Genomic DNA, 26,889 nt, shown 5'->3' on the forward strand with positions numbered 1-26,889 from the left:
ACTTAAATTATCTATTTTACATCAGGCAAATTTGGTAGTTTGTACTTTTTAAAGAACTGGTTCACTTCATCTAAGTGTGTCGAGTTCTATGTAGTACTTAATCCTTGATTAATCTTTTGATGTATTCAGGGCCTGTAGTGATATTCCCTGTTTCACTTCTGATATTGGTTAATTTTTTCTTCTCTAATTTGTCAATCTTGCTAGAGGTTTGTCAATATTATTGATCTTTTCAAAGAATCTGTTTTGGTTTCATTGGCTCATTTCTATTATTTTTCTGTTTTCAATGCCATTAATTTCTGCCCTAGTCGTTATTATGTCTTTTATTTTGCTTGCTTTGGGCTTATTTTGATCTAGTTTCTCCAGGTGGGATCTTACACTGATTTGAAACATTCTTTCTTAAGTGTTCAGTGCTACAGACGTCCCTCTTAGCACCAGCTTGGCTGTATTTCACATTTTGATGTTGTGTTTTCACTATCGTTTAGTTCGCCTTATTTTTAATTACCCCTGAGACTTCCTCTTTGACCCATGGATTATTTAGAAGTGTACTGTTTAGTTTTCAAGTGTTTGTAGACTTTTCTATTCATGTTTCTGTTATTGATTTCTACTTTGAATCCATTATGGTTAAAAATAAATCTGCATGACATCAATTCTTTTCATTCGTTAAGGTTTACTTTAGGACCCAGGATATGATTTACCTTGGCTAATGTTCCACGTATCGCTGTGTTTAGGTAGAATGTTCTAAAAATGTTAATTCGACTGTTTACTGATGGTGATGTTGAATCGTATATCCTTGCTAATTTTCTAATTGTTCTTTTTTTTTTTTAACTTGTTCGGGTTGGGAAACTTTTCTTTCACTTGTATTACTTACACGTTTGTTTTTTTTATATAGATATATAATTTGTGATTGTCTACATTGTGTAGTTAAGGTTATATAATTTATATGTAAAAATACTCATGTAATTATAATAATTGTTTTTTGCTTGTAAACCTCAGCCCACACCAACCTACTCGAATAAGGTATCTCAGTGTTTGACACCCACTTGCCTGTTCAGGCTGCTTATGTCACCTCTAAACATGTTCCAGGACTCTCCCATCCCCGCCCCCACCAGTCTTGCCCTCCCAGCCTTCACCCACATCTGCTAATCTCAGAAGACCATGCCAAAGTGATTCCGCCATAACCACATTAGGACAACTCTCATCGTGGCATCTCAAAGCAAGAAGCTAAGTACAGGACCGTACCAACAGACAACTAGGCATTTTGTCACCTCTACCCAGACTCTTCAATATGTAATCTGGCTCATGCCACCTGTCAAACAAACACAAATCCTCTGAAACTTCTGCCAACCCAATGGTTAGAGTCACATTGTGACAGTGGCTCATCCCAGGAGCCTGGCAAGGAGTGAGGCTCATCCCAGTGCTCTCAGCAAGTGAGGGACCAGATTCTGTCCAAATGGAGGTGCAAGAGCAGGACCACCCGAGGTCCACTCAGGAAAGAAAACATCACCTCTGAGCATCTTAGCTTCCAAGATATCCAGAACCCTGGGGGCCGAAGCCCCAAGATACCAGCACAGGACTCCAGGGGCACCAGGCCTCGATATGGCACAGTCAAAGGCCACAGCAACCCAAATGCAAGGTTACATTCTCAAATCAGGAAATAAGATATTGGGCGAGCAGAGGAACTGAATGCGATCCCACCCGATAGTACGCAGTACTGTTGGCCTTGGCCACCTTCCATCACAGATGATTTTTTTTTTTTTTTTTACAGTACAAGTTTGTCCAGAGGTAAAACAGAAAAACAAATAAAAACCAATTAACAGCCCAGCCCTTACTCCAAAAGCGCAAGGCGTCTAACGAGCACACAACCTACAGCTGGCGCGCACTGGGCTACCCATCCAGAAAGAGCGAGGGCTTAGTCAATTTAGTGCATTTCGTGCAGTAGTTTTTAATAATAAAAATAAAACCATGCAAACACACACATACATACACAAACACAGTCTCTGACTCACAAACATATGCAAAACAAAACCAAACCCACGTACTCACGCACATCCTTAGGGCCTGTTGTTTGTCCCAGCAGGCGGCTGCTGCCAGGTGTCTGAATTCGTCCCGGGAGACCACTGCTGCCTGCTCCTGCAGCCTCGCCCCTGAAGCACAGCCTCAGTGCATTGTTCTCCTTCGACCCAGTCTGAGCATCAAGGGGGACTCAGAAAATGGTGGCATCAGGCTGTAGGCACTGCTGCCTCCACCACCCTTCCCAAAGGAAGCGGATCTCGTGGGATACGGGGGCTGGGAGGGGCGTCCGGGAATGAACAACACCTGGGTGCCCCAGGTGCTGCGGCTCCTTAAAGAGTCTGGCTCACACCACCTACCAGCCAAACCTCAATTCTCATTACCGCCTCGTCCACTAATGGGGTGCCTCCCTGTCTCTCTTAGGGTCCCAGTTCCTAGAAATCCGTCCAATACGTAATACGCCCCCTCCCTGGACGGAGGGCTGCATCGAGGGAGGCCAGGGGGTGGTGCGAACCCACCCACCCCTCCTAGGCCACATGTCCACCTCTGAACACCCCAGCTTTAAGGGCACAACCGGCAGCTGCACACGGATGAAGGCGCAGTGCTGGGCCGACTTTTCCCCCAGCCTGGGCCCCCTCCGCGGGTCTCTGGGGGAGGGGTTCTGGGAGGCACCCCATTATCCCTCACAATTGAGTTATCACCCAGGGGATGCCCTTGGCGGAAGCCTGAAGCAAAATTCTCAAAGTCTGATCCATGTACTTGTTAGAAATCAAATTCTCGGGCCCACCCCAACCCCGCCCCAGACCTAATGTATTAGCAGATCTGTGGTTGACTCTGATGCACTGAAATTTGTGTTAAAAGGATAATTTTCAACTAAAAGTAAAACTATGACTCTAATTGATGTAAAACGAACACGTGTTAAAGATTTTATTTAATTCATTGTTAATGAAAAAACCTGTAGGATATTACAATCAGTTCAAAGAAGAATACAAAGAACAGATATATTATACATCAAGAAGATTGAAATGAACTTGAAAACGGAATCCAAAATTGGCTTTTCCACCTGGGTAGAGGTTCTTCCCAACAGCAGAAAGAATTCATTTGCATGTCTATAGATAAGATCATTTTGCATTGCTATCAATCACCTACAACTTAGAGATATAAAATAGCACATTGCCAGTAAAAGGCCAGAATCAGATAACCCCAAAGGGTGTGAGCTACACAACTCACAGCTGTCACTATGGCACACGTTTTCTTCCTACATTTGAGAACCCCCAGCTGATAGGACCCAACAGACTTTGGTCACTCCGTGGCCTGGCCAGCTGGGGGCCACACCCTCAGGAAGGCGCAAGGCCCTTAGTTAACCCTGGCACCCAGCCCTATTACCCTTCCTGGTGATGGGAGAGGCTCGGGCAGCCCTCAAGGTCCATGTTTTGTCACCTTGACAAGGACCTTGGATTCCCATGGTGCAGATCATCACAGCTTCAGAGTAACACGCTTCCAACCGCCTCCAAACACACTGGGAATAAGCAATTTACTTAATTGGAGTCTGTGAAATAATTTGTTTCTAAAAGGAATGAATTTGCCAGGGAATACGCGGCCTTAATTACTGACAGACATTAACAGACATTGCAGGTCTTTAGAACAAATAGCTACCGAAATGACTAGAATTGCCCCTAAAACCTTAAGGCATGGGGTTTTTAGGGCTCTCCACCTATTTTTAACAGCGGAAAGCAATGAGTCAGAGCTGCTGGAGGAACCCAGCTTTTGTGAAAGCTGCTGTGAACTGAGCAGGACTAGCGAGAGAGAGAGACTCGAGCATGGGGCATGGCAGGGCTGGAAGCCGTCCGCAGGAGCTGCAGTCACCTGTCCCCTCTGCCTCTGACCTCCAGGCCCACCGTGTGTCACTGTGTTCACCTTTTCTCAGCCTGGCCCCGCTCCCTCCTCTGCACTGACTGAGGTGGGAATGAGCTGCGGAATGAGGCCCCAGGTGTGTTTTATGTACAGAAATGGCTCTCTGTGAGCCAGAGCAAGGCACGTGGATGGAGGCCGGTGTCATTCCTGGATCAAACAATGTACCCCCCAAAGCACTGAGAACTGCTCAGAGTGAAAAACATATCCCAAAGTGACCACACGTTGCCTGGCACACAATAGTTCCTCAAGAAATGTGTTTAGCCGATCTTGAGGGCATTCATTATGCCCTGCTCTTATGGAAACAACGCTCCACTCCACTTTAAACCTGGTGGAGGAAGTTTAGCCTTAGCTTGAAACTGAGCAGCTGATCTGGGCTCCAGGGAAGGTTACGATGAATCAGGCTCCGTGCAGAATGTGCACAGGGCCCATGGTAGCAGGCACTTAGGGCCACAGGAGTCAGAGCTGGGGTGCGGAGGGCAGCAGGCAGGAAGGATAGTGTGCCTGGAGAGGTCAGGATGGTGATGGAGGGAGGGGCACAATCCCTTCAAGCATTCATTTGTTTAGTGAACATATATTGAGCACCTACTACATACAAAGCTAAAATGGAAAAACAAGGTCATCTGGGAGTTTCTCAGTCTGGGTTCTATGGAACCCTAAAAGGTGTTCTGTGGAACATGGATACTCCTGTTACACAGGGCAACTCTGAGTTAGACAAACGTAGGCAAGTCTCTCTGGTTTTGCCGAGTCATTCTCACCGAAGGTGACCAGCGAGGAAGCAAGGTGAAGGTGCCAGCTTCCGTGAGCAGCGCACCCTTTGTAGGAAATACCTATGGATCCAGTAGGGAGGACTTCACTAGATCAAACTCCCACTTTTCAAGATAAAGGCTCTGGGAGGCTCCTCTGAGATCCTGATGACATTCGATGACATTCGAATAAATCCCTGATCCTGAGAGAGGGAGAGGGAAAGGACTTCTCCTCATCTCCTCACAGTGTCTCTGGGGATTAGGGACCACACCCAGGGACCTTGGAGTTGGGGCTGGGGCCAGTTGGCACAGAGCCCTGGCAGGGGTCCTCCCCACAGGGCCAACTCCAGCACAGGAGCCTGTAATGAGGAGCCCCAGGCAGTTCCCCTGCAGGTGTGCTGTGCATGCGAGGCAGCAGGAGGCCACGTGGGGCACAGCTGGGGTGCAGACCCCTGTTCATTATGGATTCCTTTGTTTCAAGGCCACAGTCTGAGAAAGTTCGGGTGTAAAAGGCAGAGGATGATGAAAAGCATGGCTGAGGCTGAGGCTGAGGCTGTAGGGCTCCAACCTCCCCTCCCTCCCCTGCCGGGCTCCTCTCCCCAAGGTGGCCCCTGAGGAGTACAGGGGCCCCCTACAGGTCGGGGGGCTCCAAAGCAGATGGGCCGAGCTCCCTGTCACCTCCCCAAGTCAGAGCCCTCAGAGCAAGTCTTGGGTGGGAGTAGTCAGGTAGGCTTTCCTGAGGAAGTGAGGTTTAAGCTGAGACCTGAGAATGAGAAAGAGACGGTCGGATGGTCAAAGAGCAGAAGAAAAAATGTGCGAGGCAGAGGAAACAGGGCCCCGAAGCACAGCTCCCATCGCAGCTCTCTCCCCGCTTCGACCCTCTCAGTGGCTTCGCACGACTGTTGCCCAGCAAAGCCCATACTTCTCACCTGGGCCTGGATTCCCAGGCTGAGCCTTTCTGCCAGATTTCTCTCCTCCTGCTCAGGACCCAGCTAGATGGGCTGTTTTTTTGGTTTGTTTTTGTTTTTTTTTTTGTTTTTTGTTTTTCTAAATGCCTACAGCACCTGGTCTTCCTAGGTGGTCTCCCATCCAAGTACTAACCAGGCCTGACCCTGCTTAGCTTCCAAGATCAGACGAGATCAAGCATCTTCAGGGTGGCATAGCAGCAGACTAAATGGGTTATTCTTGTCCCCAGAGCCTGTGCTGCATCCCCAACTCTGTGCCTTTGTCCTGGTGCTCGAGTCCCCGGAACCACCCTTTCCTCTCATCGCCACCTGTTCAAATCCTTCCCTCAGTGTTGGTTCTGAGTGAGGTGGAGTAGGCACACTCCAACCTGTCTGTCCCACCAAAATGCAAGGCAGGATGCATAAGGCAGCTATCTGAGGACTCTTAAAAGTACTTAGGAGTAGGTAGATTGCGGAAGGAGAGTGGAATGTGAAGTTTGCCGCACCTGAGGTGAGTTTGCCACATCTGTTCTCCAGTATTCCCCTGCCTGGCCTCCAGGCAGCCTGAAATCTGCAAGCGAATCTGGGTAGCCGTGGTTGTGACCTGGGCGGTGAAGGCCTGATCAGCAGTTTGATTCCAGCTGGTCTCATCGAAGAATTCTTACTAAATACATCAGCATCAGTGACTCAACTGTCCCACCAGCAGCTGGCGATTCATTGCCACGGTTTGCTGCCCCACAATGCGGAGTCTGTAACTTGCCAGTCCAGAGTCTTCCCCAGAGCCGGCCAGATATCCAGCTCAGAGTCAGCAAACATGTAGTAAAGTTCATCAAGGGGATTACTGACTAGGGCGTTTAGGACTGCTGTGAGCTCCGTCCCCTGAGCGAACAATCACAGTCACTTTCTGTTTCCTGCAGATGGTGTCAGGCTGTTGCAACAGCGTCCTCGAGGCCATCGACCTTGCTAAACCAGTGCCAGGACCTCACTGAGTTAGTGGCTTTGCTCCTGGGGGTGTAGTGGGAGTGCTGTTTCCCCCGAAGGAGTCAATGTCACTTTTTCATGTAAAGCTGAGAAGCTGATAGGGCCAGGCCAACTGGCTCTTGAATATGCTGTTTCCTTTTGAACAGAGAGGGCTGCTTGGCTCTTTCCACCTCGTTAGTCACTGAGTTTGAGTTGATTTACCCCAAAAAGAGGATGTCAGGTCAAAGAGTCACAAGGCATTCATGGGTCAGGGATGCAGTTTCAAGAAGAGCTTGGAAATAATTTCCCTCATAACAAACACAAAAGTGTACTCGGTGGCTTTCCCGGCAGGTGGCGCTGTTATACCAGAAAATGCCTCTGAGTAGCTGGGCAGCCATTAAATCTTTAAAACTGATTTCTCTTTCTCTTGTTGGAATTCTGTAGTTTCTGCTGTACCAGGGATGGTTTAGGTAGGAAAGGGTGGAGGGGAGGTTGCAGTCTACACGTACCTCTAGCCCTTCTGTATACGCAGCGATCCCGGGTAGGAGAATCCGCTCTGACGCTTGCAGGACGGGAAGCGCAGACACAGAACACATTAGTTCTTACTATCCGATCAGCAGTGAACGCCACAAAAACACACGGTGAACCGACCCATAGGTCCCCGCCTATAAGGCGACTCTGAATTTTCTTCCCTTCTGCAAACTTTGCCCAAACCCCACCAATTGAATTCGGGAGTCTTTTTTTTCTCCACGAGAGCATGGACCAATGAGTCTAACTGCACACAAGGCAGGGACTACAGTATGAGTCCCTGACACCAGGAGACAGTGTTATCCCCTGGCTGTGAGCTCAGGGAGCCAAAGCACCAGTGGAGGCTGGCCCACGGGGGACAGTGGAAGCAGCAGAAAGGAAATGTAATGTCAACCTGTTTCCTCCCTTCCTCCAGGGGTCTATACCTGAGCGTGGGCATTTCTTCCTCGCACCGTCAGGTGTAGGGGCCCCAGGCATCTTTATTCCGCTAGGTGGGCCACCACCTTCCAACCTGCAGTCGTCGTCGGTGCCTTTGCGTCCCCACCTCATGGCGTCCAGTGCTGAGAAATGGCCTAGACAAGAATGGTCAGGGCTTCGCAGTCCTGGCACACACATTAGGAGATGGAGGAGAGCGAGCAGCTCAAATCGGCTCCCCCCCACATGAAAAAAATTATACAAAGAGAAACTGTCAAAAATATAGCAGATAACTTAGAATGGAACACTTTGTAAACGTTTAAGTAATACAGAGCTAGGAAAGGGGTAACAGAGGAATGAAAAACAGGTGGAACAAATGGAAAATAATAAAATGTATAACCTAGATTTAAACATATCATCAACTGCATTAAACTGAAGTAATGACGTGAACACACTAAAGAAGGAGAATAGCAGAATGCATTTTTTAAAAATGACCTGACTGCATGCCATCTACAAGAAACTCTCTTTAAATATTATGATATAGGTAGGTTAAAAAAAAGTATGAACAAAACTATACCATGGAAGCCCTGACAAACCAAAGTGAGGGGGACTATATTAGTATCAAAGAAAACTTCAGAGCAAATAAAATTACCAAGTTAAAGAGAGACATTACATATTAACAGAAGAATCAATTCACCAAGAAGGCATAACAATCCTGAAGATATGAGCACCTGAGAATAGAGATTTTAAATATAAGAAGCAAAAATTGTCAGAGCAGAAATGAGTAGATACAGCTACAATTATACTTGGAAATGCAACATTCCTCTCTATGTAATATACAGAAATAGGAGACAGGAAATTAGCAAGGATAAAACTGAACACCATCAACTAATTTGAATTAATTTGTATTTATAGAATGCTCCACACAGCAGCAGACTACACATTCTTTCCGAGTGCACAAGGAACATTTACTAAGACAGACCATATCATGAGTCATAAGTCAAATCTAAACAAATTTAAAAGAATTGAAATTATACAAAATATGTTGACTATAATGGAATTAAACTAGAAATCAATAACAGGAGGATAACTGAAAAATCTTCAAACACTTGGACAGAAACAACACACTTTCGAAAAAGCAAGTCTCAAAGGAAAATTTAAAATGCATTAAAATGAAAGAAAATTAATATATAACATCTCTAAGTTTGTGAGATGTAGCTAAAGTAGGAGGGGAAGTATTGCATTAAATGCCATTGTTACTAAATAAGAATTATCTCAAAGCAACCCTCTAAGCTTCCCCCCTAAGAAACTGGGGCGGGTGGGGGGAGCAAGTAGGAGCAAGGAAATAAATAATAAAGAGCAGTTTTAAATGAAATTGAAAATAAAAAAACAGAAACAATCAGTGAAATCAAAAGGTGGTTTTTGAAAAACCAATACAGTTGATGTACCTCTAGTCAGAGTGACAAACAGAAAGAGAAGACAGAAATGACCAAGTCAGGAATGAAAAAGGGAATATAACTATAGACCCATAGACATTAAAACAATAACATTTGTATGAAATGAATTTGATCAACTACATGAAATGGACCAAATCTCAAAAACCACAAACTATCAAAACTCATCCAACATGAAATAGATAATCAAATAGTATAGTATAACAATTTTAAAAATTAAATTTGTAGTTTAAAACTGTCTTTAAAAATCTCCAAGTTCTAATGCTTTTGTTGATAAATTCTTTTCTTTTAATGGGATATAGCTTTATTAAGATATAATTCACATACCACACAATTCACTCATTTAAAATGTACAATTCAATAGTTTTTGGTATCTTCGGCATTGCGCAAATGTCACCACAATCAATTTTTATCACCCCAGAAAGAAACTTTGTATCTATATGGCAGTCACTCCCCATTTCCCCCCAACCTCCCCAGCCCTAGGCAACCACTAATCTACTTTCTGTCTCTATGGATTTGCCCATTCCGGGCAATTCATAGGCATGGAATAATACAATATGTGGTCTTTGTGACCGATTCACTTATCTTACCATAATATTTTTGAGGTTCCTCTATGTTGTAGCATGTATCAGTTACTTCATTTCTTTTTATGGTTAAATAATATTCCATTACACAGATATACCACATTTGATTGATTCATTCATCAGTTGATAGACATTTGAGTTGTTTCTACTTTTTGTGGAATAATATAGCTACAAACCTTTGTGTACAAGTTTTTATGTGGACATAATGTTTTCATTTCTCCTGGATGTATACTTAAGGGTGGAATTGCTGGGTCAGATGGTAACTCTATGTTTATTTTTTTGAGGAACTGCCAAACTTTTCCAAAGCAGCTGTATTGTTTACATTCCCAAGACCAGTGTATGAGAGGATTTTTTTTAATGAGTTGTTATTATCAGTCTTTTTTAAAAAGTTCAGCCATTCTAGTAAATATGAAGTAATATCTCATTATGGTTTTAATTTGTGTTTCCCTAATAGCTAATGATATTGATTCCTCTTGTCATCTGCTTATTAGTCATTTGTATATCTTCTTCAAGGAAATGTTTATTCAGATCCTTTGCCTATTTTTATTTTTTATTATTTTATTTTAATTTTATTTATTATGGTGACATTGGTTAACGAAATCCAGTAAGTTTCAGGTGTACAATTCAACAGTAAGGCATATACATATGCCCTTTGCCTATTTTTAAATTAGATTGTCTTTTTCATTATTGAATTGTAAGTGTTCTCTATATATTCTAGATATAAGTCCCTTTTCAGATAGATATATGATTTGCAAATATTTTCTACTATTTTGTAAGTTGTCTTTTTACTTTCTTGGTGGTAGGTAGCCTTTAAAGCACAAAAGTTTTTAATTTTGATGAAGTCCATTTTATTGTTTTTCTTTTGTTGCTCGTGTTTTAGTGTTATATCTAAGAAGGCTCGTTCTAATCCAAGGTTGTAAACGTTTATGCCTATATTTTTTTCTAGGAGTTTTATAGTTTGGGCTCTAATCTGTAGATCTAGCATCCACTTGAGTTAATTTTTATGTATGGTTTCAAGAAAGACTCTTCTGCATGTGAATACTTGTTTATCTCAGTGTCATTTGTTGAAAAAGACTATTCTTTCCTTATTGAACTGTTTTGGCAGACATTGTTGAGAATCACTTGACTTTAAATATGAGAATGTATTTCTGAACTCCCAATTCCATTTCATTGGTCACATGTCTGCCTTTATGCCAGTGCCATGTTTTCTTGATACTGTAGCTTCATAGTAAATTTGAAATGGGCAGGTGTGAGTCCTCCAACTTCGTTCTTTCTCAATATTGCTTTGGTTATTCTAAGTCCCTTGCATTTCTATCTGAATTTTAAAGTCAGTCTGTTAATTTCAGCTCAAACAGCAGTTAGAATTTTATAGACATTGTGCTAAATCTGTTGATTAATTAGGGAGTGTTGCCATCTTAAAAATATTGTCTCCTAATCTATGAATATGGATTGTTTTCATTTATTTAGGTCTTCTTTAATTTCTTTCAATGATATTTTATAGTTTTTAGTGTCCAAGGCTTGTACTTCTTTTGTTAAATGTATTCCTGTTTTATTTTTCTGATGCTATTATAAATAGAAATTATTTTCTTAATTTCACTTGTGAATTATTCACTGCAAGTATATAAAAGTACCATTTTTTTCAATAAAAATTATAAAGCTGCACACAGAGGCAAGATTGGAGGGGAAATGCTACACAAAGCTCCTTCACAGGAGTTCAGAAAACTCCAAGGGTTTCTGAATTAAGGGCAAAAGCTGGCTGCCACTTTTCATTTATGTTTTGAGGAGCAGTAGTGAAGAATTATATTCTGTCTTACATAGCTTCTCTCCTGTCCTATAATTCTTTTTTGTTCTTTTATTTATTGTCTTATTGGGGAATAATTCATAATTGATATTGAATGTAAGCATATTTATATGCTTTTGAAACCATCACCAAACAACCACTGATCTCTTTTCTATCAATAGAGATTATTTTGTGTTTTTTTTTTTAAGTTATATAAGTAGAATCATATAGTATGTACTTTTTGGCTACTTTAATTCACCATAATTATTTTGAGATTCATCCATGTTGTAGCATGTATCAGTAGTTCATTCCTTTTTATTGCTAAGTAATATTTTGTTGTATGGATATATTACAATTTGTTTATCTATTCACTTTTGATGGACCATTGAGTTGTCAATTCTTAGTTATCAGAAATAAAGCTATTATGAACCAAAAAAAGCATAACTTTTTTGGTATATTGTATGTATACTTTATATATATTTTGTATATTGCTCTTGTATTCTGCAACTTTGCTGACCTCATTTACTAGTTTTAATAGTTTTTAGCGCATTCCTGAGGATTTCCTCTATTCAAGATCATGTCATTTGCATTGGTCTCGTGGTGTGTTTGTGAATTTGACTCCAAGGCAAAGGGAACACAAACAAAAATAAACACATAGGACTACATCAAATTAAAAAGTTTCTGCACAGCAAAGGACACCAACCAAATAGGAGAAGATCCTTTCAAACGATACTTCTGATAAGGGGTTAATATCCAAAATATAAAAACTTATACAATTCAACAAAAACAACAACAAAAAAACTTGATTAAAAAATAGGCAAAGGATCTGGATGAGACATTTTCCCGAAGAAGACATACAGATGTCCAACAGACACATGAAAAGATGTTCAACATCACTAATTATTATGGTAATACAAATCAAAACACAATGAGATATCACTTCATACCTGTTAGAATGGCTGTATCCAAAAGACAAAAATAAGAGTTGGCGGGGATGTGGAGAAGAGGGAACCGTCATGCACTGTTGGTGGGATTTTAAACTGTTGCAGCCACTATGGAAAATAGTAATTCAAAAAGATGTATGTACCCCTAGGCTTATTGCACCATGATTTACCATAACCAAGATAGGGAAACAACCTAAGTGTCCACCAACAGATGATTGGATGTGGTAGATACACACCATGGAATACTACTCTGCCATAAAAAGATGAAATACTGCTATTTGCTACATTATGGATGGATCTTGAGGGTATTATGCTGAGTTAAATAAGTCAGATTGAAAAAAAACTGTACAATTTCACTCATATGTAGAATGTAAAAAAAGGGTAAAAAATGAAGTAACAAAATGAAACAAAAACAAACTTATAGATCTCATAGATATAGACAACAGAATGGTGCTTACCAGAGGGGAAGGGGGATACGGGGTGGGGGGGTGGGGTGGGGGTCAAATGGGTAAAGTGGGGCCAATAAATGGTATTGGATAGAAACAAGACGTTTGGTGGCTAGCATGCAGTAGAGTATACCGATATCAAATTATAATGTCGTATACCTGAACTTTATATAATGCTATTAATCAATATTGCCTCGATAGAAAGTTAATTATTTTTTAAAATATTATGTCACTTATAAACAGAGATAGTTTGAGGGAAGATCACATAAGATACTGCAAATGTCTGGTACATGGCGAGCTCTCCCATGTGACCACTTGTCTCATGCATCCTTGTCAGATGTTACTCCCCTCATGCTCCCAGAGGTTGGGGGCCCTCTCCTCTGCAGATTCCCAAGAGATGAGTTGCATGATGCTGCCCTGCCTGAACCAGTTTACTCTGAGCCCTGAGCACCCCCTTCAGCCCAAATTACTCTGGCCCTAGCCCTCCCTCCCAGGCAGAAAGCAACCCCAGAACCCCATGATGTCTTCAAAACAGAAAGAGGAAGGGAAGTAGAGGTTTTTACAACCCTGGATATCTTCTGAGAGTGGGGGGCTTCACCTGTGAGTCCGTGGGGGAGGAGGTACTTGAGGAGCGGGTGGGGAAAGGTGTGGGGAGAGCTACCCACCTTACCATAGGGTCCTCCAAACCAAATTATCAATGACTCTAAATAAATGGAAGTAAAAAGAGCTACATAAATGCTAATTTTATATTAAAAATTTTCATATCTAGACATTCTTGCATCTATACATATTACATATCTATATAGAAGTTTCCAAAATCTCACCGTATTTATTGCTTGCCCATAGGCGCTGGGCCCTGCTCCTGGTGCTGGGACCATGGCCCCACCCTGAGGCACCCCCAGTTCCTCAGCTAAGCTGAGGTGAGCTGTGTCGGGTGGGCTTTGCCTCTTCCCTGACAGAGTCCACCTTGAACCAGGCGGTTCTTAGACTGTTCTGTGGATTTTAGGGGCTTTCGAGTACACAGTGTCTTCTCAGCTAAGGGCATAGGCCCAAGGATACCCGGCGCCTTTTGACATACCCTGGGTCCCCTGACTGCTCCCAGAGCAGGCCCAGGCCTTGGTGGGGATGGAGTCCCTGCTGCTTCTGAGCAGCAGATGGCTTCACCCAGCACCAGGCCAGGCCCGCAGCCAAGCTCTGCTCTCGCTGCCTGGTGCCCAGTCCTCTCCACACACAGGCTGGGGACTGGAGTCAGTCTGCCTCCGACAGAGCCCTACTGTCAATGGCCACCCACTGCCCCATGTCCTCTTTTCCCAGCCTCTCAGTCAAGACTGGCAATAACATCTCCTCCACAGGGCCACTGTCAGGATGACAGGGGCACCTGGCCTATCACAGAGGCTCAGTAAGGAGTTTCAGCGGTCAGCAAATGGCAGGTCACTTCCTCTGAGTCAGGTGCTGTGTTTTTCTCCTTTTTAGGAGTGTCTCATTCAGGCCTTGGGTTAGGGCACCACACTGTGTCTCGGCCTGTGAGTGAGGTAAGCTTTGGGTCCCCTGGAGCACTGTGACCAGGAGTGCCAGAGGAGGACAATTCCAGGCAGAAGAACACCCTCAGCCCAAAGCCCTGCCCAGGGGATGCCACTGCTCAGCCAGTTCCAGAGGGCGCAGGGACACATGTGCTCATTCTGCCCCTGAAGAAGCCCCAAGTCCACCCTCAGTGCCACCCCCACTCCAGGTGATGGCACCAGCTGCATTCCAATGACAGGGTTTCTCAGAGATTCTCTCTAAGTTGGAAAAAATAGCATCACCATTATGAACAGAACCCGCTGAAAGCAGAGCTGAGAGCGTTTGGGAGATGCATGGCTCTCAGTTGGTTTTATGGCACATTTGCATTTAAATAGATTCTTTAACTCTCTTTCTGAACTTCACAATAATATAGCCTTAAAAATGCTGACTAATAGAGTGGTGGGTGCTTAATTTTCACTTTAGTTTAACACTGATACATTGTCTTATCATAGCCATTCCAGCTCAAGATACTTGTAAATGCAAGTTTTAAATGTTCTTTGTTCTTTTTGGTTAAAAAAAAAAAATCAAACCATTCCTGCGTCTGTGTTGCAGACAAAGTGCTCATCTCACAGGCTGGCTCAGCTGTCCCAGCTCTGAGCTCTCCTTAGTAGTGCACAGCATGGGGAATACAGTCAATAATATCGTAAATAAAACTTTGCGTGGTGACAGATGGTTAATAGACTCACTGTGATGATCACATCGTAAGGTATATAAATGTTGAATCATTAGGTTGTACACCTGAAACTAATACAATATAGTATGTCAACCATACCTTAATAGTTTTTTAAAAAAAACAATACAAAATTATACACTGGATGGGGCGGGGGAGAAGTCAGGAGCCCTGCCCTCCCGTTTTCTTCAGCAGGAACGAGGCCTCCCGACATCGGGAAAGCTCTGGGGGAAAGGGACCCCGTGCAGGAGCCTGAGCTTCCTGCGTTGGCCAGTGGCCGGCCTGCAGGGACTCACTTGTGCCACTTTTGAAGAGCTGTTTATTAAATTTCTAGAATTCTGCAAGCCAATTCTTTAACAGTCATTATTAAACACTAAATATGTAAATGAACGAGTAAATATTGAAAATGAAGGTAAAAAGATATTCTAACTCATTAATTCATTACTGTTTTAGCACTATCTTTGTCCTTGAGGTCATTCATGTCCAGGGTGGAAGGATTATATAACGGTGGTCAGTACGATTACACTGGTGGCTTGATATGGGCCCCACTGGAAGCACTTATAAACCAGTACCCCCCCTTTTTCAAAGGGCCAGTTGCTAACCACATACCAGCACATTAACTGGCACGACCCGGAGTCACTATGGTCCTCCTTTCTGTCCTGTATGTTGGCCTTGGGCAGGACAGTGTCAAGCAGACCCCTCCTAGAAGGGCAGCTCTCAGCACTGCCGCACTTGGCCAGTGCCGAAGGCCTACGCAAGCCCTGGTGCAGCCCAAAATAGCCAACGGGAGCAGCTGAATGACCCTGCGAAGGGTATCTGCCCTGTTGCCTGCACATTCCCTCCTCTCCAGGAAAACTCCCCAAAGGGTCCTCTACCCTATCCTCTCCTTCAGCCCTGCACCCGTCTCTCCTGGGAGACATCGGGGCTTCAGACCCAGCACGTCTCCTCCTGAGGATATCCCAAAGTTTCCACCTCCCGCCTGGACCTGGGGGACAGGGGCAGCATCTCGCTGACTTCTCAGGCTCCAGCCTCCTCCTGCCCTGCCAGATCTTTATCTCATGGGGTTCGCGATGTTCCTTCTCTCCTCTGGGATCCACACTGGTTTCCTACTGTCTGCCACGATTGCTGCCGACACCCCCTTCTGGCTCTCTCTCAGGCACCCCGCCACCTCGAAGTCCAGTTACTAAGCTTAGAATGAGGCTCTGAAAAGGGGAGCGAAAAGCATCTTTTCACATGTTAGTTGGTTAAAAAAAGGAACGACTGCCCATTCTGACATGACCAAGGCAAAGCATCCCTTTTGTCAAGAAGAGGATCACTGAAATGGTCAGGATGTCAATTCTCAGAGCTTCCCACCTCATGGCTCCTGTCCTCCACTGCTGTTCTCACGTCCTCCCCGCTCCCTTTCTAAATCCCGCCCCTGCTTCAGGCCCCGCATGAAGGCCACAACCACCACCTCCAGTTTTGTATCCCTTTAGAAACAAAGGGTCGTAAATACACAAGTAAGCAATATTTAAATGGCTGTTAGAGCAGAGGCACCACATTTACAAGCTGCCATGGCCCAGGGTGCGATGCAAGCCTCGGATGCAGGACTTGTCCAAGAGCTTGTGAGTCTCCCAGCCACATTCTTATCCAGGGCAAGAAAAGCCTAAGAGTTGGTATTGGGAGGGGTGTTCACCTTCGCCTCAAGCAGCAGGGCACCTAAAGAGCTCGATTTGTGTTCTCTGTGGTTTGGGGGCACTGTGGAAAGACATGAGACGCCTGCCTGGAAGAGTGCTGGGTGAGATGCTGGTTCTCCCTCAGCATCCAGCACAGAGAAGAGCAGAGGAGGAGGATGGGACTCTTGTCCCCGGACGACCCCAAGGCAGAGTGAACTGAGTTTCAAAGGGTAGGTGGAATTAAGGAAATTCTAGATCTGAGAGGGAATTCTAGGCAGAAGGCGCAGAGCACAGGTGTCGAGGTCCTCGTAGAAATGGCGTGTTGCTGTCTCAGGGGCCAGAGCAGCCTGGCTGAAGCAACAGGGGGTCTTGTCAGCAACTGTGAGAGGCACTGGAGAAGACGTGTGGGGTCAGGTCCGAGCCCTGCCTCCCGACTGCTCTCCCTCCTGCTTGGCCTCCTGTGCCAGCTGCCCCAGGGCTATTTTGTCTGTGTCCCCTGACCCAGGGGTCCCCAACCCCTGGGCTGCAGACCGGTACTAGTCTGGGGCCTGTTAGGAATCTGTTAGGAGGTGAGCAGAGTGCTAGCTAGTGAAGCTTCATCTGTATTTGCAGCCGCTCCCAGCACTAGCAGCCCTGCCTCAGCTCCACCTCAGATCATCAGCCATTCGATTCTCATAGGAGCACCGGTCCCTGGTGCCAAAAAGGTTGGGGACCGCTGCCTTAACCTCTCTGGGTTTTAATGCCCCCTACACTGTGACTGCTCTCAGTTCATACAGCATCCCAGGCAACTTCTCCAACCCAACACATCCAACTCTGAACTTGTGATTTCTTCCTCAAAATCCATTCTTTCATTTTCCTCATCTCTGTTAACATCCTTACCATCTTCCCAGCTAGAAGTCAGGGGCCTATCCTTAAGTCTCTGTTCACATCCAACTTATCACTGCACCTGGTTGACTCACCTTCCAGGAGTCACTTAGCTCCAGCCATTTCTCGACATCCCTAACTCACCACTCCGCCCCCAGGCAAACAGCCACCATCATCTCTTGCCCAGACGACTGGCCTCCAGCTGCCCCCTTTGCACTCCACTCCCAGTGATTTAGTCTTTACACAGCAGCCAGGGCAATTTTTCTGAAAATGTAGATCACATTATCTCACTCCATGGCTTAAACCTTCCAATTGCTTCCCATAGTATCCAGAATTAAAGAAACAGCTCTTCATTCTGGCCTGGAAGGCCCCAAGTCTGCTTCTTCCCACGCACCAGGCTCGTCATATGTCCTTGCCATGGCATGCCTTTCAGGACTTGGGGTTTTGTACACGCTGGTCTTCCCTTCTGAAACGCTCTTCCTAAGTCTCATCCTCTGGGCTCAGATTTAATCTCTCCTCCTTAGGGACACCTTCCCTAATTTCTCCCCACCTCCTTCCATGGAGATTTCTCCCTTCCACCTGCACCTTTTACTCACCATTACAGCACTCAGTTTTCTTCACAGTACTTAGTATTTAGCTTACTTCTCATTCCTTTGTGCACTGGTCCAGTCGCTAGTGCTGAGAGCTGTCCTAGGTGCTGGAGGCGCAGCCCGGAACAACCGAGACCCGCTCTCTTGCTCAGCCAATCGTCTGCTCGACAAGACAGAAACTGCATCTGTTCTGCTGCCCACAGGCCTGGCACAGAGAAAGGGTACAATAAACACTAGTTAAAAGAATTTGTTGTTCCATTAATGGATTTATGTAGGGACGAGGCTTGAACCGATTAAACAGTGTCTTAGCTGTAAAGTCTTATAAAAATGGAATATTTGCAAATCGCATAAATTAACTGGTATTTACAGAAGGGCATTTTGGAGCCAGGGAGCAAATCTTTTTTTTTTTTTAAGCAAAGACTCCTTTTGTAATGTAAATGGTCCATCACTTCCTCCCAGCTCTTTGTTGTTCTCGCTCAAAAGGATTTGTGAATCCTCTAAAATTATATGCAAAATGTGTGTATGCACATTCTGTACACTTTTCTGAAGTGTTCATATCTTCCATTAGGTTCTTAAAAGGGTCCATTACAATAAAAAGGTCGGGAGACATGGCTATGGCCTGTGCCTGTTTTTCAGGACTGCTTTGAGGGACCCTCTCCTGGAAAATCAATTGCGTTGATAATTGTCTTTTTAGAAAACAGCTCTGTATTAGCCACAAACTTCCATCTAGCTATTATTAAATGAATCTTCAGGTCCACACCATTGGGGGAAACCCTCGTTTGTAAAGCACAAAGGTACCTTCTGTTCTTAAGGTGGAAAAATATTTTTTTTCACTGTATTCAAATAAGGCGGAAAGCAAGTCTCAAAAAATATATAAAAAGCTGGATAAGTTGTTTAAAAGCAAGAGAGCCCTTGAAAGTTTCCTGGTATGGAAAACAACAACAACAACACTCTCCATTTCAAACTGCTGCCTGTTCTCAAAGTGAACTTTACTCAGGCTAAGATGCAGGATTTCTCCCCCAAAATTAACACCGCAGAGGGAATTGGCCTTAGAGAACTACCCCTGAAATCCAGCTCCTTGCCTTCAGGAGTCAAATCCCACGGCCCCGACCCCTTCACCCTGTCAACAGACTCAGGTGCCACAAAGTCATCCTCCCATTCTGACACTCACCTCCCACTGGTCAGTCTCTCAGGTCAGTGGAGGGCATTTTCATTCTCTTCCTCACATCAAAGGCAAGCCAGTGCCCTGCCCTCGCCCAGGGACAAATCTGACCCCACAGCCGCCACCTGCGTTTTGCCCTCCAGAACTCTCAGCCAAGCTGCCCAGCAAGGTGATTTCTGGGGAATGAAAGGGGCCTAGTTCGCAGTCACTACGGGGACAGAGAAGAAGTAAAGAGGAGGAGAGAGAGCAATGCACGACTGCGCCTGGGGCTGTCTCTTACCACCCTGCTTTAGGGGCCTTGATAAGGCGTAGGCCGTTTTCAAATAGCTTTCTAAAGCTGTCTCTCTGTGTCTGCAGTCTTTGAGAATGAACTGCCCTGACATCCTCCTGGCTTGGGGTCTAGAGTAGTTCTGAAAAAGCTGAGGAATTTTTACTGCATTAAAGACAGTTATACTTTGGGAGTGACAAGAGAAACAATACTGAGATGTCTTAAAATAAATTACGGCAGGCCAGAGGGTGGGAGGAAGAGTGGCAAGGAGAGTTCATCAGCCAACAGACTGAACATATCCCTGAATGTATGTTGAAACCGAATCAATTTCCAGGCAACTATTGCAGCAGTCATCTAGAAAGAATAGCCCGATACCAGACGCCACCACAGCCTGCTTACGTGTGAACTTTCCAGACTGTTGCCCGCCACCAATTCAGAAGCAACAAGTACTCGTTCCTTAGGAAAAATTCACCTATCCAAGGACTTCATTCCTTGTTTCGCCTTCACCCGCCCCCACTCCCCGTCCTTATCTATAGCAAATATAAATTCTTTCAAAACGACCTACATATTTATTCTCTAAGCTCATTGTGTAAAAAAGCCTGTCACCCCCAGGATCGTGGACCTATTTGTCTTCTCCTTCTAGCCCTGATGCTGGTGGTTTAGCCTGTACACCAGAACCTGTTCCTTTTTCTTGCCAGCATATGCCTCAATAAACCCTTTTTTTAAGAACAACCTTCCGTCTCAACAGTTTTTTGTTTTGTTTCATTTTGCTCGGGTTTGTTCACTTTCTATAATGGAAAATTCCAAACATACACAAAAGCGAGCTAATAGAATAATAAGCCTCTATATACCTCCCACCCAGCTTTGACAATTCTACTTCTGTCAGTCCTGGTTCATCTGAACCAATCCCCCTGTGAGGAATCTTTTGAAGCAAATTACAGAATTCAAAGCATTTCACCTATAAATATTCCCATATGTACCTTTGAAAGATAAGAAATCTTTCATGTAAATATAACCATGACACAATTATTACATCTAAAAAATGTTGATAATTCCCTTATATCATCAAATATGCAGTCAATATTCGTCTTTCCCTGATTGGTTCATAAACAGTCTTATTTTTATGGTATGCTGAAATCAGGATCCAAGTAAGGTCCATACTTTGCTATTAGTTAAAAAGCTCTTAGGTTTCTTTCAACATATAATTTCTGTCCAACTTTTATTTTTTTCATGTAAGTTATTTGTTGAAGAATATAATTCAGCCCTAGACAGTCTCTTCATTCTTGCCATTGTCTCTGCTTCCTGTGTGATTCTTGTTTTTCTTTCCTTTGTCTTTTCTGAGAGCCAGGTGGGGGAAGGATTGTGAGTCTCTGTGATGCCATCGTTCATTTAATGCCCTTGTTTTGGAGAAAATACCCATTCCTCAGCAGGGCTTGGTGCTCCCCCGTCCTCAGCCCCTCTACCCCTGGAGACTAATCTCTCCAGGCTACCCTGCCACCACTGCCTGAACTGGGGTGGAATGGGGAGTGTTTGGGGCCTGTTGATGTTCCTCAGTCACAGATCACCAGGAACACACCTGTAGCCAAATGAGTTGGGTTTATTGTCTTGTTGCAAAGAGAGGCCACAGGTAGAGAACTGAGAGTGGCTCTGGAAGAGTGTCAGGAAGGACTTAGGCTAAGATCTGGACTGGAGTTAGGTGATTTGGAGGAGGGTTCAAGGGAGTAGTGGTCTTCTCTGGATTGGGTACTGTCTGAGAATGTGAAGTAATCCTTTGATGACTTAATCTCATCTAGGAGTCAGGAGGAATGAAGTGAGGCTATCACTGAAATTGGTAAAGAAGCCTCAGTCACTTGTATGAGCTAGAAAAGGAGTCTCTGGGCTATTCTTCAGGTCTGGGGAGTGTTGTTTTCATCATCCTGTGAAAGAGTCTTGTTTTTATCTTCATCTGTCACGTCACAGAGTGGCCTTGTCTTTGTTCAATAGGAGAATACCATGGCCTAGTTGTGAGTGTGAGGCCAGCTCCCAGCTATCAGACCCTTTCCCCTCCCCCACTTCCCATCCTAACTGCACCTGTGTTTTCAACTCCTTAACGCCTTTGATGTCTTCCAGGCTCTCTCCTCACACGCTGGCTTTTCAGCTTGCCTCCCTGACAGCTCTCAGCTTTCTCTGGTTTGCTAGGTCAGTTGCTCAGAGATCTGATTTCCATATTTTTGTTGCCTTCTCTCTGTCATGGTCTCTTTGCCTACTCTCTTTACCTTTGGGGGCTTATACCTTTGCTGTTGCTGTTTTTAACCTTTACTGTCATTTAGAGGATGTTGGGAAGAGGGCAGTGGCAGGTGACTGCCTCCCCCAACACCTGTGGAGCTTCCGTCTGGTCTGCCTTGTCAGAGAACTGCTCCTCAGAGAGGTCCCTGTTCTTAGTGAGGGGACACCCGGTACTTAGGTCCAACAAATCCCCTCCTTGATAAACTAGGGACCACAGGCTGATATTGGGGTCGAGACGCTTCCAATTCCCTTATTTAATGAGGAGTGCATTTCATTCTGCAGGCGCTCCACTTTGTCACCTGATTTTGTGCCGAGGGCCGTATCATCATGGAAAAGTCTCCTGGACTCATTCGTTTCCCACAGTGGATTTCTCACAGCTGAGTCACTTTGTTTCTTTACATCTGGGGCAGTAGACATATTTACTTTTTAGAAGCTGTCAAGGAAGCAAACAGACACTTTAATAAGAAGCATACTTCTCATCTGTGCAATCGGTATTTTTAATTAGCTAGCCAGACAGCCACTTGTCTTCTTAAAAGTATAAATTATTAAAGGCCACGAGTGGGGTGGGGCATCCATTTAATGCAATGACATGCTTATACCATTTGTTTCAGCAACTTGGCTTTGCTCAGTTGTACTCTGTGGAGAAATAATGGCAGTATTACAAAAGAATCATCGCTTGGATGTGATCCCAGGGAGCTGAGAATGTTTCATCACAGTCATAATTACGCATCCCTGGTTACGCGTTAAATGTGGAGGAAACATCTTTGCTGCTTTCGCTCAAGAAGGATGTCAACACTGGGGATGGAAAATCTGATTCTGGTTCTGCAAATCTCTAAACGTTTAATGGGGCTTGTGGCAGACTTGTCCAGAGGAAAGAGGGAGATGCAGGAGCAGCAAGAAATGGTCTGCAGTGAAATCCACTTACGACACCTTTTTAAAAACCTTGTTCTTCTATATGTAATTGTATTTTCATTTTTATTTTTTAAACTAATTTTTATTATACTTGGCATGCAATATTATATTAGTTTCAGGTGTACAACATAGTGATTCAACATTTATATACCTTATGATGTAATCACCCCACTAAGTCTAGTAACCATCTGTATAACTATTTTTAAAGAGCTGTATTTGCATGTAGGTTGGAATTTGTTCCTGGAAGTGAATATAACATGAGGAGGGTATGTTATTAGAAAGCAACTGTTGTTATTAATAGTGTATATAATGCCAACAATAGCACTTCCTACTGTGATTTATAGGGCGACTCTTGTGTGCCACATAGGATGCACGTTTCATTTTCACAACAGCCCCATTTAGCCAGTGAGGAAAGTAGGCCAGAGAGGCTGATAACGTTACACAGTTAGAGAGCAATGAAACCGCAGTTCAAACCCAGGTCTTCCTCCTCCAGGAAGCCTTCCTTGACCTCCACACGTCCTCCATTCTGGCACTTGCACAGTATCCCAGAACCTGCTATACATCTGTTCCCTTTAGCTAGACCACAAAAGCAGGCTGGGAACTTTGTCCTCATTTATTCCTAGTCCCAGCCCAAAGTAGCCTCCGGATAAATTCCTCTAAAATGAACCCAATGCCAAGCCACACCCCCTCGTCCTTTGCAGTCAGGCATTGCCACCCAACCATCTGCCCCTGTGTGCTCCTCTGACTCATGCACATGGGGACCTGGGCTGAGAACTCTGTGAAAAGGGCCAGCTCCTATGGATCCAAGGAAAGCATGAAGGAACCAGCATTGGGGCTGAGTTTTTTCTAAAAGAAGGAACAAAATGAGGGAGAAGGGGCAAAGGTCAAGAGATGCAGGAGGCAGTGAGGACAACCCTCTGCAGAGATGAAGTTTTTAACCGAACTCTTGCTGGTAGTGCCCTGCAAGTGAGCAAAGGCAGGAAGGGCTGAGGGAGTTCATTGCGAAGGTCAGAGGTCTGTGCAGCTGGAGGAGGGAAGACAGCCCAGGATTAGGGGCCACAGCCCCGGAGGAAAAAGGAGGCAGAGAAAGCCTCATTTTAAACTTAGACCATATTCATATTTAAGTCGAAGATATGAGAAAGAAAAAGCATTCAAAAGAAACAGGCTTCTTGGGTCTGGAGGTGGATTAAGCAGTGGGTAATGATACCAGACTTCACAGTGGAGTATAGGTTTTGAGGCAGGACCACCCAGGTTCGGATGCCAGCTGTGCCACTTTCCAGGTGTGACCTTGGACTAGTTATTACCCAGTCTGTGCCGCAGTTAACCCCTCTGTAAATGCGGGTGATGACAGTACATATTTAATTGGGTTGTTCTGAAGATTAAGAAGGTCAATACTCAGTCAATCAACATGGCCAGTATGGGTTGAGCACCTGCTATGGGCCAGCATTGTGCTAAGTGCTCGACTTGTGCTAACTCAGCATCCTCTTATAATCCCAGCAAGGCTGGTACTTGTATCAGCATCATCCACATTTTACAGATGTGGAAACTAAGGTACAGATTGTCTACTATCTTTCCCAAGATCACATAGCTAAGAAGCAGCAAAGCCAGGGGTTGAATCTGGACACTCTGGTGGCAGGATTAGCACTGTGCTACGCTGCCTTTCAAAATACTGATATTTCTGTTAGTATCAAGGTACCTGTTGTAGGTTGAGTTTTGTCCCTAAGGAAGATCTGTTGAAATCCTAACACGTGGTATCCTTTTTGTTCTCATTTAGTGGTCTTTTTTTTTTTTGGTCCACATGTATCTAAATTTATTAAGAATATTCCACATCTACAAGTGTTCAGATAACTGAGGATGAGACTAGCCATATGACCAGGTCCTCTGTGATAATACCACACACGGCCTCGGGTGATAGACGCAAACTCAGTCAATGAAAATTCCATTTTGCACTAAAATAAATTCTTTCCTTTAAGAAGGGTTGATTAAATTCTGGCTCCATTGTTACCTTTGAAATATAGCTGTGTCCTCTCCCTTATCTCCCCCCTCCCCACTTCGGCAGGGAGGAGAAGTGGTGATGGTGAGGACAGACTTTCCTTGTCACTTCTGTCTAACCGAGCAAGAACTGGCTGGTGATGTGGCAATGGCAGGATCCAGTGGCATGTCCCCTGGAGACACAGAAGGAGGGTGATACAGGGCACACTGGGAGTAACCCCTAGGTCTGAAGGGACAATTCAAGTTAGCGAGTGCGAGCCATAGCTTAAAAAGAAACTGCTGCTCTGACAGAGAAGTACTGAACAGATAGAAGCTAGAAAGCTCTACTGCCACTAAAAACCATGTCTAAAAGGAAGAACGCAGGGTCTAAAACTCACAGCTAGACAGCGTTTTTGTGAAAGAATAGAGGGATACCAACTGCCATATTACAGAGGTTAATTCTGAGTGGCAGGATAACAGATGGCTTCTGTTTTGTTTTAATTTTATTTTGTTCTGTGTTTGGGTTTTTGTTTTTGTTTATTTGTTTTTTTATATTCTTTGCATGTGCTCTATAATAACTACCTATGACTTCTGGAATTAGTAAAGTTATTTTTTAAGAATATGAGAGAGAGAGAAAAATGGCGTAGATGATAGAGACTCTGTTCATCCCTCTGGTCACCAAATCAAAGTTGTGATGAAAACAAGGAGCAGCAGCAAGGAAAAATCACTTGGGATATAGATGTACAAGCCATACAACTAGGGAGAAGTCCAAGAAAGCACTTTGCAATGGCCAAAAGTAGGATGGGGTGAGGACAAGGGGCTGCCCAGTCTCTAGCAGCTGAGATGGAGGCTGCGGCAGTGGCAGATGCCTCTTAAAAGGACCTACTCGCTCTGAGCACCGGCGCCAATTCAGCTGTGCACAGGGGGCACCAGGGACTCACAGGGAGACATTGTCAGAGTGAGGGCTGAGGCGAGACTCACTCTGTACAGAATTGCGGGCAGTATCCATTGTTCCTTGTTGAGCTCTCCCACCTCCCAGTGCACGAACACAGCACCGCCATAGCTGTGACATCATCGAACTAGATAACAGAGGTCGCTCCATCCAGAGGATTTTCTGAAACCTCACATCCCCCAACACTTGACCCTACTCAAGCCACATCCAGGTGTATTCTCAGTGGGTCAAGTGCTCCTTGCTGAGCAGCACCTAGACTCACAATGGAGGCAGCTGGCCTTGGTTTCTGGCGTGACCTTTTGAGGCAACTATAAGCAAAGCATGTGTGGATTGCTTGCTGAATCTTAACAGGCCCTTGTGGGGCACAGGCTTAGTCTAAGTTTGGCCTGCAGCTGAACCCCTCTCAGGACTGTGCCACTGGACACCTACTTCACAAATCCACACTAATAAGACTGGGAGACTTAGGAGCTTTGCTTAGTACATAGAAACAGACACAGAAAGGCAGCCAAAATGGGAAGATAAAGAAGCAAAAACCATATGAGAGAACAGAACAGAGATCCAGATATAATGGAGTCAAGTAATCTAACAGATGCAGAGTTCAAAACCCTGCTTATAAAGGTGCTCAACGAACTTCTGGGAAGGGTAGATAAATTCAGTGAGAACTTCAACAAAGGGATAAAAAACATAAAAATGGAAATGGAAATTAAAAAGAGAACCAGTCTGAAATGAAGAACACATTATCTGAGATGAGAAGTATATTAAATGGAATAAACAAAGTGAATAAAGAAGAGGATCAAATGCTCTGTCTAGAGGACAGGAAAGCCAATCAGGACACTCAAGCAGAATGTCAAGAGATAAGATGCCAAGACTATAAAAATAATTTAAGGGGGATATGGGACACTGTTAAGGCTTCAAATATTCATCTGATTGGCATAACTGAAGAAAATCAAGATGTTGAACAGCTGTTTGAAGAAATAATGATGGAAAACTTCCCTAACCTGGTGAAGGAAATGGACATAAAACCCCAGGAAGCTCAGAGAATTCCAAAAATCAGGAATCCAAAGAGGCCCACACCAAGACACGTCATAATTCAAATGCCAAAGGTTAAATACGAAGAAAGAATATTAAAAGCAGCAAGAGAAAAACAAATAATTCCTTATAAGGGAACACCCATAAGACTGACAGCTGATTTCTCAAAAGAAACTATGCAGGACAGGAGGGCTTGGCAAAAAATATTCAACAGGATGAAAACTCAGGATCTATAACCAAGGATGCTTTATCCAGCAAAGCTATCATTTA

At 44.3% G+C, this 26,889-nt stretch overlaps 1 protein-coding gene and 1 pseudogene across 1 annotated transcript in view; both read right to left on the reverse strand.

Annotated features, from left to right (window-relative positions):
* Positions 1-5,252: 5,252 nt before the first annotated feature.
* LOC107501298 overlaps positions 5,253-26,889 on the reverse strand; it is a 104,344-nt gene continuing 82,707 nt past the window's right edge. Inside the window, exons 2-6 of the mRNA XM_016127305.2 lie at positions 22,055-22,188; positions 18,113-18,265; positions 7,525-7,701; positions 7,081-7,133; positions 5,253-5,430 (exon numbers count right to left, since the gene is read on the reverse strand). Of these exons, the coding sequence (XP_015982791.1) occupies positions 5,419-5,430; positions 7,081-7,133; positions 7,525-7,701; positions 18,113-18,265; positions 22,055-22,172 (513 nt within the window). The 5' untranslated portion in view covers positions 22,173-22,188 and the 3' untranslated portion in view covers positions 5,253-5,418. The remainder of the gene's footprint in view (positions 5,431-7,080; positions 7,134-7,524; positions 7,702-18,112; positions 18,266-22,054; positions 22,189-26,889) is intronic.
* Positions 5,720-5,838, reverse strand: LOC118610279 (annotated as a pseudogene).

Source organism: Rousettus aegyptiacus, unplaced genomic scaffold (assembly GCF_014176215.1).
Source record: "Rousettus aegyptiacus isolate mRouAeg1 unplaced genomic scaffold, mRouAeg1.p scaffold_m13_p_12, whole genome shotgun sequence".
Lineage (NCBI taxonomy): Eukaryota > Metazoa > Chordata > Mammalia > Chiroptera > Pteropodidae > Rousettus > Rousettus aegyptiacus.